A 15,257-nucleotide genomic window follows, 5' to 3' on the forward strand; every position below is an offset into this window, starting at 1 on the left:
CCAATGCATAAAATTCAAAATATTAACATTGACGTACAAAGCTGTTCATAATACTGCCCCAAACTACATCACCGACCTGATATCCATCTACCACCCAACACGCACTCCTCGCTCCTCACAAGACCTCCCACTCTCCAGTTCCCTGGTCTCCTCTTCCCATGCCTGTCTCCAGGACTTGTCCAGGACTTCCCCCATCCTCTGGAACTCGCTACCCCAATCCATCAGACTGTCACCTACCCTCCTCACCTTTAGGCGCACCCTGAAAACACATCTCTTCAGGGAAGCCTACCCAGCCCTCACCTAATTGCTGATCTCCTCCGCTCTTCCCACACTCCATCCCCCACAGCTATTTCCTCCTGTACCACTCTCCCCTCCCTCCTAGATTGTAAGCTCCAAGGAGCAGGGCCCTCGAACCCCTTGTGTATCACATTGTATTGTTACTGTACTGTCTCCCACTATAATGTACAGTGCTGAGCAAACTATTGGCGCTATATACATACTGTATAATAATAATAATCCTGCATTCTGGCAGGATCAACAAACATGTTATATACTTGCAGCATTTAAAGAGAAAACACATGGGGAAATATGCATGTATTGCAGATATGCATTGCATGTTTTTCTTTACCCTCAGACTTGTGTATAGCAGGGCAAACAAAAACAAAACCCTTGTTTTATTACTTTGAAAACACAAGTATAAAAAATATTTAGGTTGGGTGCAAGACTAATGGTGGTGCCCTCTGTAAATAGCAAAAAATATCACATGCCAGCAATCCAAAGTGGAAAATTTTATATAGCTGAGTATAGTGTTAAGCAAGGTTTTGGAGACATTATTATTAATATTATTATTATTATAATCCAGGATTTATATAGCGCCAACAGTTTGCTTTGAAAAGCAACCATGTCCTACTAACCTCATGCAAAAGGGAGTTTTATAGCAATTGCATACATGCAATGTGTATGACAGAACATACACAATATAACACTTGTTTTAGACTGTTAATTATACTGTCTGTAATGCTATGGTTTGTGATGGCCAATTCTACCATCTTTATTCTAGACCTTTACATTTTTAAAACAGATTTATATGTATTTTCGGAAAATGTTCCTGCTTGCTGATCTATGATTTATAAAACTACTGGGCCATTGAACAGAATATTTCAAAAGCACAGGAATGACATCTTATTGACCCTAGAGTGTCACTGTGAGTGCCAAATTAAACCAGTCACTGTCCATTTTGTCTGGTGCACCGTCACATCAATTGCAAGCTATAGTAATGACCCTAAATGCTGGTGTCATCCCTGTGCACGTAACACAGGTATGCCCAGCGACCTCAATACCATGTTGTCACTTTCATGCTTTATATCTTTAATATTACTATGATGTTACTATGACATAACTGTGCTCTTCTATTGGCACTCATGCTATGCTAACATAATAATGCTTCAGCACAGTGACAGGTGTGGAATTTTACAACACTTCTATAGCACACTATTTATGATTTTTTATTGATTATTATTATTGCTTACATTTTTTGCTGATTGTATACACCATGTATAATAAGGGTATTGGCACTGACATTCTAACTCTTGCATATATTGTTTCCTGTTAATTCTATGTTGTGTTTTTTTGTAACTAGGCTGAAAACCACATTTGGTGTCCCACTACTTTCAGCAGGAAGCTTCGGTCTGTCTTGTGATTACAAACGGAATCTCACTCGTATTTTAATTCCAGCTAGAAAGATAACCTATTTCTTTTATGAGTTCTGGAAATATAGTGGACATTCAATAAAGCCAGTGTGGAATACTGTTTATATATATAAAAGGGAAGGCCATGCAGAATCCTGCTACTGGTAAGTAATACATGTACCCTTCTAAAGGAGACATGAAAATTAGTATCTATCTTAAGGTGGTCATACACTATACAATCTGATTATACAATCTCCTTTAGATTTATCAAAACTATATAATATGAACAACAATATGAAGGAAATTTCAATGCTGTGGCACAAGAGAAGGATGATGGAAATACGCAATATATACCCAGGAATAATCAAACCATGAAGTATAATGTGCATGTTCAGAATAGATATGAACCCCTTAGACAAGCATATACACCGGTCTCACCATATGGACTATCTTACACCCCACCTAATAGACCATATGGCCAGCCCCCAAGGAATCATATACCTTATAGAGGGAATTCCTATAAAGGAGGCTACAGGGCTGGGTTTCAAGAGGGGTTATGGAGGCCCTCCATAGAGAGGCAACAAAAGACGAAGGGGTAAGGGGGGTTACTATGCACCTCCAAGGGGATCCCCAGAATATTGAAAACATACAGAACAAAATTACACTCAGAATCAACCAAGAAACGTAGAGGGAGTCAGAGGAGAGAAAAGAAAAGAGAGGTCTTAATGAAAGTTATTTTCAATTTGAGTGATGCCACACTTTCAGCAGAGGAAATTTTAATTTAAAATTTAGGCCTCAAATATGCCCCACCCAAAAACATAGATAAGTTTAAGGTATATATGGACTTACAGAAATTTATGAGAAAACTGAATATGAAAAAGTTTTTTCTAGGAAAAAGTGTGTAATGTGGCTCCAGAGGAAACACATTACCAACATAGTGGATTGAGGAATCGGTCCACTTTCAACCCTAAATCCACTAGCAACCAATCTTTAGATGTGTTCACAATGATGGTCGAGAAAGAAATAGAGAATATAGAAGTCAACCAAAAAAATTAAACGGGGATTAAAGGAACTGGAAAAAAAGAGAAAAATTATTAGTAGACCGGTCGACAAAGGGTGGGGGGGGGGGGGGGGATAGTTGTTCTTAATAAGGATGACTATTTGAGGAAATTAAATAGATTGGTTTTGGATAAAGAAATATAAGAGAGATTAATAGGTGACCCTAGAAATAAACTGAAGGGAAACTAAAAAAAATGGTTAGGCAGACCCAAAAAGAAGGTATTTTGAATAAGAAAGAAGCCAAGTATATATTTCCCGAAGCACCAAAAACACCCATTATTTACCAAGTCCCAGAAATTCACAAGAACATCAAGGGCCCACCAGGAAGACCCATAATCAATGGAATCACTTTTCTCCAGGGAAGGAGAGTATTTGAATCATTTTTTGCATCCCATAGCACATAATTATCCTTCATACCTTAAAGATATTAAAGATCTTATTAAGTTATTGTTGACAAAGAAAATTAATGATAAATGCATACTAGCTAGCATTGATGTTAATTCTTTGTATACTAATATTAAACAAAAAGATGCATTATCCTCAGTAGAGTGGGCCCTAAACAGAGATACACCCATGAAACCCTGTGAACCCCTGTGACCCCTCTACCTGCAGAGGGGAGTGTCCAGGATGGCCTCTGTGACCTTTTGGTTCAACTAGTAGTGAGCATATAAAAGAGGGAGCAGACATTTGGTCAGTTGGCTCTGAGGAAGAGGCAAGTCCTTGAAACGCATCAGACTATTGGATGTCTACACTCCCTATTGCGGACTGTTTCTCAGCGCGGTGTTGACCCAGCTGTTCTTTTATGTCATGCCTTGACTTTATTGTCGTTTGTGAGTACAACACCTAATTTATTTCGTATTAAACATTTTTTATGGTAATGCACTAGGCCTGTGTGCCCTCTGCTTGTTATTTCCTCATTCAGTATATTTTGGATTTCCCCGGTCTATTGAGGGCAGCAAGGTGTGCATGTTCCAGGACATTCTTAATGTGGTTGTAGCCAGCATCGAGTCCATCACCAAGCGCAGGGGCATTTGTGTTTGCTGGTATAAAGTAGATTATGGTATGCCCTTCTGCACCACTTACAATAGACAGTATAAACAAATTGAAAGGGCATTAACAAAACACTGGCCTATTCTAATGAAATATCAAACATTAGTTACGGTTCTCCCCAAACACCCTCAATTTGTTTATAAATGCCTACCTACACTGAGAGATAAATTAGTAAAAAGTGTATCTGATCCACCCACAGGGGCGGACTGACCATTTGGAAACTCAGGCACTGCCCGAGGGCCCGGGGTCAGTAGGGGGCCCCATGAGATGCCCCGGGTACCTTTTTTCATAGACTTATTTGAGTTTGGGCAAGGACACAGGGGCCCCATGATCCCCTATTGCCCGGGGACCCCATGAGTTGTCAGTCCGCCCCTGTCCACCCATTAACCTTTTTGGATCAGACAGGTTTGTTAAAATGTGATAATTGTATGATATGTATATCTTGTACACAAGGCAACACAAAGACTACCCATTTTCAATCCAACAATACAGGAAGGAGGTATGAAATAAAAAAATTCATCACATGCAGTACCACACATGTTACTTATCTCCTAGAGTGCAGATTGGGATTACAGTATGTGGGTAGAACCACAAGGGAACTTGGGGTCAGACTTAGAGAACATGTTAATAACATTTAAAAAGGGCGTCCAACATCATAGCTTGTCTAACCATTTCAGAACACATCATAATACGGATCCAACTTCATTAAAATTCTGTGGCATAGATAGGGAGGCGAAACATTGGAGTGAGACTAGTATGAGGCAAACCATCTCGAGAAATGAATCTCAGTGGATATACTACTTGGGCACTATGGCCCCCAGAGGTCTTGACATAGAGATGGACATGAACTGTTATGTTTCTAATTTTTTAAAAAATATTTTTACATTTTTTATTTATATTTTTAGTTGTTCGGCTGATTTATGGTACATGTAGTACTTATGGAGCAAGATCTTTCTAAGCATTTAATGTTAGATGGGCACATGAGGGTATGCAGTTACATAGATCACCAGTAGGGAGATCTGTGGAGCATCTCAACTTATATTTCCACTATATCTTTTATCTGTAATTGGTGTTGTAGCGAAGTCCAGTTGGACTTCTATATAGCATAAAGTTAGCCCAGGATTGTGATATATGTAATTTAGAGTTTTCTGTTACCAGCTTAACCCAAATGTGTCGTACAGACATCGGGGTATACACTTATGAGAGTACCAAGATGGCGGAGGGCATTCTCTCCAGTCCTCGTGACTTACGGTTTCCTATTGAGAGTAGCAAGATGACTGACGTAACACATCTGGCCAAGCAATGCAATAGCTGGGTGTAGTAGGCAGAGCTACAGTGTATAAATGTATTTGCCAATCACCACGGCCCTATGCCTCTGAGGACTCCCAGTGGGAAGGGTGAAACGCATTAGTTACAGACCGTGATGACGTCACTACTGGTGTTTGAAGCTTTCCAAACTGACGTTTATGCTATTTTTACTCTGGAAACATGTGAGTGCAATAAATGTGTATCTACTTTTATTTAATAAATGGAATCACACTATTTGGATGCCTTCCTCCATTCTTTGCATGCACATACTCCACATAATGTTACCATGTCGGGATGATAGAGGATGACAAGCATCATTCGAACCAGGAGGATTACAAGACTCAGCAGAACTGCACATGCCCCACCAAAGCATGAATGACTCTTGTTTTCATTATAGGAGTCCAATACAGCTGGCGAGTTAGTGGGCACACAGGTGGGGAGCACTGAGCATGAATCCCTTATTGTTTGTGGAAGAAGCACATGCACCAATTTATTAATTATTTTCACATCAAGGACTTTATTTCTTTATTGAATTTATGTATAATGGTTATCTAGTTTATGCCATTTCTTATCAATTGTATTTGGGCAGCGCTTTCATATGTATGTTGTTTATTGGCGAAGGTTATACCTTTGGAGAAGCAGCAGCCTACCAATTCATTTTTTTATTTTTTATTTCATTTTTAAAATTAAATACACAATATTTGCTTATTTGTCCTGGGCGCAGGTAAATTACTATATATAACAGAACGGCACGCCTAATCTATCCAATAAATCTGTATGCAATCGTGAAGGCCCTTGCACTGTATACTTGATGGTAGAGCTAAAGGAGATTGTAAAGTCAGCTGCATGTTGTTGTAGTGGTGATGAATGGAGGAAGGTGCATTAGTGAAGAAATGTGCATTGTTGCAATGTTGATGGATACAGAAAAGCACTTCTGTGCATGTGGCGGCAGGTGTAGAAGGGTGTGTCAATGCAGTGTTGGTGGGTGAAGAAGTGTGCATTGTTGCAGTGGTGGTTGCAGAAGGGCATGTTAGTACAGTGGTGGCAGATGTCGAAGGGTGAATCTGTGCAATTGTGGCAGCTGGAATAGACCATGTTGCTGCAGAAGTGTGCATTGGCGGTTGGTGCAAAAGGGCACATTGATAGATCTATAGGCGTTTGGGGGATTTTACCAGGGAACTAAGTGAAAACTGTAAGTGCAGATACACCCATAATGCAGTGCTGCAACACATTTTTTGTAATAGGAGGTCATACTTCTGCTGTAACTTGTTACATTTAATGAAATTTAGCCAAACTGACTTCTAATTTTGCTTTGGTGCATAGCTGGCAGTACTGCAAAGTTAAATAAGACAAATATTAGTCATATAAGCTGATTGTGATAAGAGGGACGCTTTTTTTTTTTTTTTGCAAACTGTTGGTAAGGCCAGCTGTGTTCAGCTGTTCCCAGCTACCGTTTCCTAACCATAAGGCCATTCCTACCTTCCACCATCATGTGAAAGGTAATATTTCCAAATCACTGGACCATGGTCAGTTTGAGGATCCACCTGACCATGGACATTTGCTCCAACAAATATGGGCAGAAACATTATAAATCATTCATGACCCACTGGGTAAATCCGCTTCCTGAAAGGAAGCAGGGCAAGGCACTCCACTGCAGCAGGTTGTGTCGCCTCATGTCCTTTCAGCTGGTGATTTTGACAGCTCAGTCACCTCCATATCATTCTCCTCAATGCCTCCTCCTCCTCCTTTAAGGAGTCATCCTTTAAATCACCATTCCCCTGCAAACATCCAGAAGACTTTGCAATGGCTTGTGCAAAATGATACACCAGTGTTGCAGCTGGTATGCCTAGGGGACAGAAGCCACATCAGGGCAGAGATTCAGTCAGCTCTGCAGGGGCAGGCTCAGAAGTAAATAACCACAAGCCATCTAGTGCCAAGAAAAATCATGTATAACAACAGCACCAATTTGCTCTCTGCTCTTCAGCAGTGAGTAAAATCCCTGCGCTACCTCAATAATGAGAGAGAGAAAACAAAAACCCACACAAGCAGAAAATAAAATAAGTTGTGATGATAGTGGCTGCTGCTAACATCAACTTGTGTTCCCACAATAGTAGAGCAAATTAAACATACATAAGTGATGTAGCGCTGCTATATAATAGCTACAAAAAATGAAAAAGTGACATAACTGAATAAAACGTCCATAATGAGTCCATGAATGTAAAATCAATCAATTAATATTATATAATACATATTCTTTCATAATTCATGTGTTTTCTTCTTGTGCTGGTATACCAAACACCATCAAGTGAAACAGTGCACATAACTTATAGTGCCACCTCAGTGCTCACAGAACTCTCACCTCAGAGTACATGGAAATGAGCTTTATAATTAGAGATGAGCGAAGTATTCAAAAATTCGATTCGGCGAATTCGAGGAATAAATTCGATTCGAGGCGAATATATTCGCTGCGAAATTAACTTATAAAAAGGGTGTTTCTAGGCTTCAGAGAGCCTTTATATTAGTGCAGAACACTGTACCCTTAATTTAAATGCCCTTGGAGTCTGCTGGGGAAGAGAAATAATACTGTCAGTCAGTATGACATGCAGATGAGTGCCGTCGATCTTAGAATCACCGCACACTTCACTCATTTGGGCAGTCACGGGGCCAAAACCAGAGTGTGGAGCCACAGTGTGGCGGTGGAGGCAGCAGCAATGGGAGGCCATACAGCACCCTATGACAAAATGGAACCCACCAGCAGTGTGAGGAGACCTAAAAGTGGCACATGGCAGAGTGTGGCGATGGAGACAGCAGCAATGGGAGGCGGTACAGGGACCCATGACATACTATGGACCTGGCAGCAGCATGAGGAGGCGGTACAAGGGCCCATGACAGATTACGGGCCTGGCAGCAGCATGAGGAGTCGGTACGGGGGCCCATGGCAGATTACGGGCCTGGCAGCAGCAATGGGAGGCCCGTAATCTGCCAGCACCCTATGACAAAATGGAACCCACCAGCAGTGTGAGGAGACCTGAAAGTGGCACATGGCAGAGTGTGGCGATGGAGACAGCAGCAATGGGAGGCCGTACAGGGACCCATGAGACACTCTGGACCTGGCAGCAGCATGAGGAGGCGGTACGGGGGCCCATGGCAGATTACGGGCCTGGCAGCAGCAATGGGAGGCCCGTAATCTGCCAGCACCCTATGACAAAATGGAACCCACCAGCAGTGTGAGGAGACCTGAAAGTGGCACATGGCAGAGTGTGGCGATGGAGACAGCAGCAATGGGAGGCCGTACAGGGACCCATGAGACACTCTGGACCTGGCAGCAGCATGAGGAGTCGGTACGGGGGCCCATGGCAGATTACGGGCCTGGCAGCAGCAATGGGAGGCCCGTAATCTGCCAGCACCCTATGACAAAATGGAACCCACCAGCAGTGTGAGGAGACCTGAAAGTGGCACATGGCAGAGTGTGGCGATGGAGACAGCAGCAATGGGAGGCCGTACAGGGACCCATGAGACACTCTGGACCTGGCAGCAGCATGAGGAGTCGGTACGGGGGCCCATGGCAGATTACGGGCCTGGCAGCAGCAATGGGAGGCCCGTAATCTGCCAGCACCCTATGACAAAATGGAACCCACCAGCAGTGTGAGGAGACCTGAAAGTGGCACATGGCAGAGTGTGGCGATGGAGACAGCAGCAATGGGAGGCCGTACAGGGACCCATGAGACACTCTGGACCTGGCAGCAGCATGAGGAGGCGGTACGGGGGCCCATGGCAGATTACGGGCCTGGCAGCAGTAATGGGAGGCCCATAATCTGCCAGCACCCTATGACAAAATGGAACCCACCAGCAGTGTGAGGAGACCTGAAAGTGGCACATGGCAGAGTGTGGCGATGGAGACAGCAGCAATGGGAGGCCGTACAGGGACCCATGAGAGACTCTGGACCTGGCAGCAGCATGAGGAGGCGGTACGGGGGCCCATGGCAGATTACGGGCCTGGCAGCAGCAATGGGAGGCCTGTAATCTGCCAGCACCCTATGACAAAATGGAACCCACCAGCAGTGTGAGGAGACCTGAAAGTGGCACATGGCAGAGTGTGGCGATGGAGACAGCAGCAATGGGAGGCCGTACAGGGACCCATGAGACACTCTGGACCTGGCAGCAGCATGAGGAGGCGGTACGGGGGCCCATGGCAGATTACGGGCCTGGCAGCAGCAATGGGAGGCCCGTAATCTGCCAGCACCCTATGACAAAATGGAACCCACCAGCAGTGTGAGGAGACCTGAAAGTGGCACATGGCAGAGTGTGGCGATGGAGACAGCAGCAATGGGAGGCCGTACAGGGACCTATGAGACACTCTGGACCTGGCAGCAGCATGAGGAGGCGGTACAGGGGCCCATGACAGATTACGGGCCTGGCAGCAGCATGAGGAGTCGGTACGGGGGCCCATGGCAGATTACGGGCCTGGCAGCAGCAATGGGAGGCCCGTAATCTGCCAGCACCCTATGACAAAATGGAACCCACCAGCAGTGTGAGGAGACCTGAAAGTGGCACATGGCAGAGTGTGGCGATGGAGACAGCAGCAATGGGAGGCCGTACAGGGACCCATGAGACACTCTGGACCTGGCAGCAGCATGAGGAGGCGGTACGGGGGCCCATGGCAGATTACGGGCCTGGCAGCAGCAATGGGAGGCCCGTATTCTGCCAGCACCCTATGACAAAATGGAACCCACCAGCAGTGTGAGGAGACCTGAAAGTGGCACATGGCAGAGTGTGGCGATGGAGACAGCAGCAATGGGAGGCCGTACAGGGACCCATGAGAGACTCTGGACCTGGCAGCAGCATGAGGAGGCGGTACAGGGGCCCATGACAGATTACGGGCCTGGCAGCAGCATGAGGAGTCGGTACAGGGGCCCATGGCAGAGTGGCGAAGCGTAAGCAGCTTAAATTGAAGGCCATACAGAGGCCTATGTTAAAAATAATAACATGTTTGGGGCATGATTCATGGCGGATTTAGTCAGTTGTGTCAGGAACTGGTGGTTTGAAATCCAGACTAATCCACGCCTGATTCATTTTCACAAACGTGAGTCTCTCCACACTTTGGGTGGACAGTCGTGTCCTCCGCGGAGTTACAATACCTCCTGCCGCACTAAACACGCGCTCCGATGCCACGCTAGTGGCCGGGCATGACAGCCTTTCAAGGGCAAATTCAGCTAGTTTGGGCCAAAGGTCAAGTTTCGTTGCCCAGTAGTCAAGGGGATTGTCTACCTCGGTTGGCAGGGTGCTGTCCAAGTAGGCCCAAGCCTGTTGTTTGAGGTCCTGCTCCAGGTCCACCTGATGCTGCTGCTGCTGCGGCTGGTTAGTAGTTTCCTCACTGCGCTGGTGAAGAAAGCTACTCATCATCGACTGCAGACTGAGGCAGCCGCTGCTGGTGGAGCTGCCACTGCTCCTACCACCCCACCCCTCCCCTGCTGCCATGGCAGCGGAACGCGAGCGCACAGGGCCCACAGTGTCTGAGGATGGACGTTGGCGCAAAAAGGCAGAGACCAACTGACTACATAGGTGGTTTTTATAGTACGTTATTTTGGCCTCCCTCTCAGCAGGTGTGAAAAAGACCACCATTTTTGAACGGTAGCGAGGGTCCAACAAGGTGGACAGCCAAAAGTCATCCCTCTGTCTGATGGTTATTATTCGGCTGTCGCTACGCAAGCAACCGAGCATGCTATGGGCCATTTGTGCCAAGGAATGCGAGGGACTCCCTGCCTCCATCTCCACAGCATACTGCCACGGTGCGTCTGGGTCCTCTGTCTCCTCCTCCTCCTCTACCAGATGCTCCTGCTCCTCCACTCCTGTCCGCTGAGTGGAAAAACCACCCATTTCACTCAATAATTCCTGAGCACCAATGTCCTCCTCTACCTCCTCCTCTTCTTCCTGTCCTGCCCCCACAGGGGTCATGTGGCGTTGAGATCTGTGCGCCACGTCTACCGCACCCTGACCAGCCATTGTTAACAGCATTTGTTCCAGGACGTGCAACAGAGTAATGACGTCGTTCATCCCATAGTCCTGCCGACTCACGAATAGCGTGGCCTCCTCAAAGGGCCTGAGCAAGCGGCAGGTGTCACGCATGAGCTGCCAATGGCTGACATCTAAGTTACACAGGGGAGTACCTTTATCCGCTTGTAACATCAGGAAATCGGTGATGGCCTTTCGCTGTTCGTAAAGGCGGTCTAACATATGTAGGGTTGAATTCCACCTTGTTGCAACGTCGCAGATCAGGCGATGCTGTGGAATTCCGTTCTGCCGCTGCAGCTCAAGGAGGGTGTGCTTTGCGGTGTAGGAATGGCTGAAATGCATGCAAAGTTTACGTGACATTTTAAGGATGTCTTGCAGTGGGATGGTGGATTTTAGGAACCGCTTGACAACCAGATTGAACACGTGAGCCATGCATGGCGCATGGCACAACCTTCCTTGATGCAGAGCAGACACCATGTTCTTTCCGTTGTCGGTCAACATGGTTCCGATTTTCAGTTTGCGCGGAGACAGCCATCTGTCGATTTCTCTGTTCATTACACTCAGAAGTTCCTCCCCTGTGTGACTACGTTCGCCAAGGCATACCAGGTGCAGCACAGCGTGACACCGTTGCGCCCTGCACATGTGATATGCCGGTCGGGTAATGGGACTTGGCACGGGGGTGGCGGCTGAGGACACGGCGGAAGAAGAGGTGGTAGAGGCGGACATCTTTGCTGGACCAAGGACGTGCAAACGTGGAGGCAAAAGCGGCGTGACCTGTCCAAGTTGCTGGTGCGGCTGTGCCGGCACCACGTTCACCCAGTGGGCCGTAAATGACATGTACTGTCCCTGACCGTAGTTACAGCTCCACACGTCGGCGCTGCCGTGCACTTTGGCAGAGACCGACATGCTCAAAGACTGGCCCACCATCTCTTCTACATGTGAATGCAGGGCTGGCACTGCCTTTTTGGCGAAGAAATGCCGGCTTGGCACTCTCCACCACGGCTCGGCACAAGCCATCATTTCTCGGAAAGGTGCTGAGTCCACCACTTGGAAAGGGAGGGACTGCAGCACCAGCAACTTGGACAGGAGGACGTTCAGCTTCTGCACCGTCGGGTGCGTGCTCGCAAACTGTTGTCTCTTGGAAACGGATTCCAAGAAAGACTGCTGACGGAATCCGTGAAGAGGAGTAGCAGGAGAAGGAGCATCTGAACGAGCGGAAGATGCCAACGAGCGACAACTCCCCTCCGCAGAGGTGTTGGAGCCTTGACTGGCTGATAGAGGGCGATTGACGTCGGGTGACGGAGCAAGTAACGGAGCGGGTGATGGAGCGGGGGCTGGGGCAGGCAGAACCGCCGTATCTTTATCACGGTTTTCCCAGGCCACCAAATGGCGACGCTGCATATGCTGACGCAACGCTGTAGTCCCAACATGGGCCACCTGGCCACGCTTGACTTTCTGGCCACATAGTCGACATACGGCTACGTTTACTTCCTCGGGCGGCTTGACGAAAAATTGCCACACCGCCGAGTAGGAAACTTTGCCCCCGCTACTCCTCACTGGCTGACTGCTACTTCCTCCGTGCACACCGGCACCACTACTGGCCGTGGTGGTAGGCTGCAGTGGAGCTGGTGCTCTACTCCGTGCCTCCACTGACACTGCTGCGACCCTGCTGCCTCCTGGGCAACCCACTGACTGTTTTGCTCGCTGCCAAGTTGGCACCCTCTTCTCCTGATGATGCAGAAGCAATAGCCTGATGACGACGAGGCTGCCAAGTGCGATCAGCCTCATCATCATCAATTAGGGTCTCCGCCTCACTACTAGCCCCCTCGGCTGCGTGTGGGTCAGGAGACAGACCTGTCTCTAGACCGGCTACCGAGCCACTCTCCTCGCCAGTACTTCTTCGCCTGGCTGCTGAAGAGGCGGATGTCTCCCCCCGTTCCTGACCGCCCTCTGTTAGCTCTTCCTCACTGTACAGTGGGGCTGAGCCCACAGCATGCGATACTTCGCTTGGTGAGGGAACACCAAAGGACAGGGGCAGGTAGAGGACACGTGATTTCAGTGGGCTTGCTCCCGGGCCATGCCAACTAACGGTTGTGTCTGACGTACCCACCGACCGTTGGCTGTAGGTGTCAGAGGTGACCTGGGAAGAGGAAGACGACCGAGCCAACCAATCGATGACGGCAGGGTTGTCGGTGGAGACACGACCGCTGGATGACACTGGGAGCACTGGCCTCTGGCTGCGACTAGTGCTGCCTCGACCCCTTCCTCTGCTGCCACGTCTGCTCGCTCCTGAAACGTTGCCTCCTCTGCCACTCCTCTGCGTGTTGTCTGCCATACTCTTTAATTCAACGATTCTGTGTCCCTGAGTAACGATTCTGTGTCCCTGAGTAACAATTCTGTGTCTGTCCCTGAGTAACAATTCTGTGTCCCTCAGTAACAATTCTGTGTCCCTCAGTAACAATTCTGTGTCTGTCCCTGAGTAACAATTCTGTGTCCCTGAGTAACAATTCTGTGTCCCTCAGTAACAATTCTGTGTCCCTTAGTAACAATTCTGTGTCTGTCCCTGAGTAACAATTCTGTGTCCCTCAGTAACAATTCTGTGTCCCTCAGTAACAATTCTGTGTCTGTCCCTGAGTAACAATTCTGTGTCCCTGAGTAACAGTTCTGTGTCCCTGAGTAACAATTCTGTGTCCCTGAGTAACAATTCTGTGTCCCTCAGTAACAATTCTGTGTCTGTCCCTGAGTAACAATTCTGTGTCCCTCAGTAACAATTCTGTGTCCCTCAGTAACAATTCTGTGTCCCTCAGTAACAATTCTGTGTCCCTCAGTAACAATTCTGTGTCTGTCCCTCAGTAACAATTCTGTGTCCCTCAGTAACAATTCTGTGTCCCTCAGTAACAATTCTGTGTCCCTGAGTAACAATTCTGTGTCCCTGAGTAACAGTTCTGTGTCCCTGAGTAACAATTCTGTGTCCCTGAGTAACAATTCTGTGTCCCTCAGTAACAATTCTGTGTCCCTCAGTAACAATTCTGTGTCCCTCAGTAACAATTCTGTGTCTGTCCCTGAGTAACAATTCTGTGTCCCTCAGTAACAATTCTGTGTCCCTCAGGAACAATTCTGTGTCCCTCAGTAACAATTCTGTGTCTGTCCCTGAGTAACAATTCTGTGTCCCTGAGTAACAATTCTGTGTCCCTGAGTAACAATTCTGTGTCCCTCAGTAACAATTCTGTGTCTTTCCCTGAGTAACAATTCTGTGTCCCTGAGTAACAGTTCTGTGTCCCTGAGCAACAATTCTGTGTCCCTGAGTAACAGTTCTGTGTCCCTGAGTAACAATTCTGTGTCCCTGAGTAACAATTCTGTGTCCCTGAGTAACAATTATGTGTCCCTCAGTAACAATTCTGTGTCTGTCCCTGAGTAACAATTCTGTGTCCCTGAGTAACAGTTCTGTGTCCCTGAGTAACAATTCTGTGTCCCTGAGTAACAATTCTGTGTCCCTAAGTAACGATTCTGTGGCCCTATAGTCTCTTTGGCCCTAACTCTGTCCCTAATACAGAGAGGTCTGTCTCTCTTGAATGACCGGAGGCTAATGGAGAATTCTAAGATGGCCGCAATTTATAGCTCGACCATTACACAGTGCTGGCTGGCTGGCTGCTGATTGGCTAATGCGATCACATGTCATGAATGAATGCATTATGGGTCAGCGCGCCTTGTCTGCGCGCCTTCCCAGAGATCCCCGCTCCGTCGCCACACATGTCGCCGCCATTTTTGGAAAATTTTGATTCGCGCATCCGAAGTCTGCTAATTTTCGGATTCGGCGCGAAAATTTTTCCTAATCTTCGAAACGAATTCCACTTGGCCAAGTTCGATTCGCTCATCTCTATTTATAATATCAAATAGACAAAAGGATTCTTCACTTTTTTAATCCACAACCAAGTGATAGTAATCAGACACCTTTTGAGCTTTCAATAGATTGTCAAACCAGAGCCAGGGATCGGTCCCTTTAAGGGTGATGGAGGTCACACATTTTATATCTATTCATGTCTGCCCAGAGCTAAGCCCCTTACACGTTACATCATGCCCACCTGACTTTATCCCTCTGATACCAGCACAAGAAGAAAACACATGAATTATGGATGCATC

The 15,257-nt window shown here is 47.0% G+C and overlaps 1 protein-coding gene across 2 annotated transcripts in view; it reads left to right on the forward strand.

The window, feature by feature from the left end:
* GUCY2C (guanylate cyclase 2C) overlaps positions 1-15,257 on the forward strand; it is an 879,595-nt gene that overhangs the window by 96,173 nt on the left and 768,165 nt on the right. For both annotated transcript variants that reach the window (XM_089687691.1, XM_089687690.1), the window contains one exon: positions 1,640-1,852. In XM_089687691.1, coding sequence (XP_089543817.1) covers positions 1,640-1,852 — 213 coding nt within the window. The remainder of the gene's footprint in view (positions 1-1,639; positions 1,853-15,257) is intronic.

Source organism: Staurois parvus, unplaced genomic scaffold, assembly GCF_062004578.1.
Source record: "Staurois parvus isolate SC_StPar_1 unplaced genomic scaffold, SC_StPar_1.0 ptg000436l, whole genome shotgun sequence".
NCBI lineage: Eukaryota > Metazoa > Chordata > Amphibia > Anura > Ranidae > Staurois > Staurois parvus.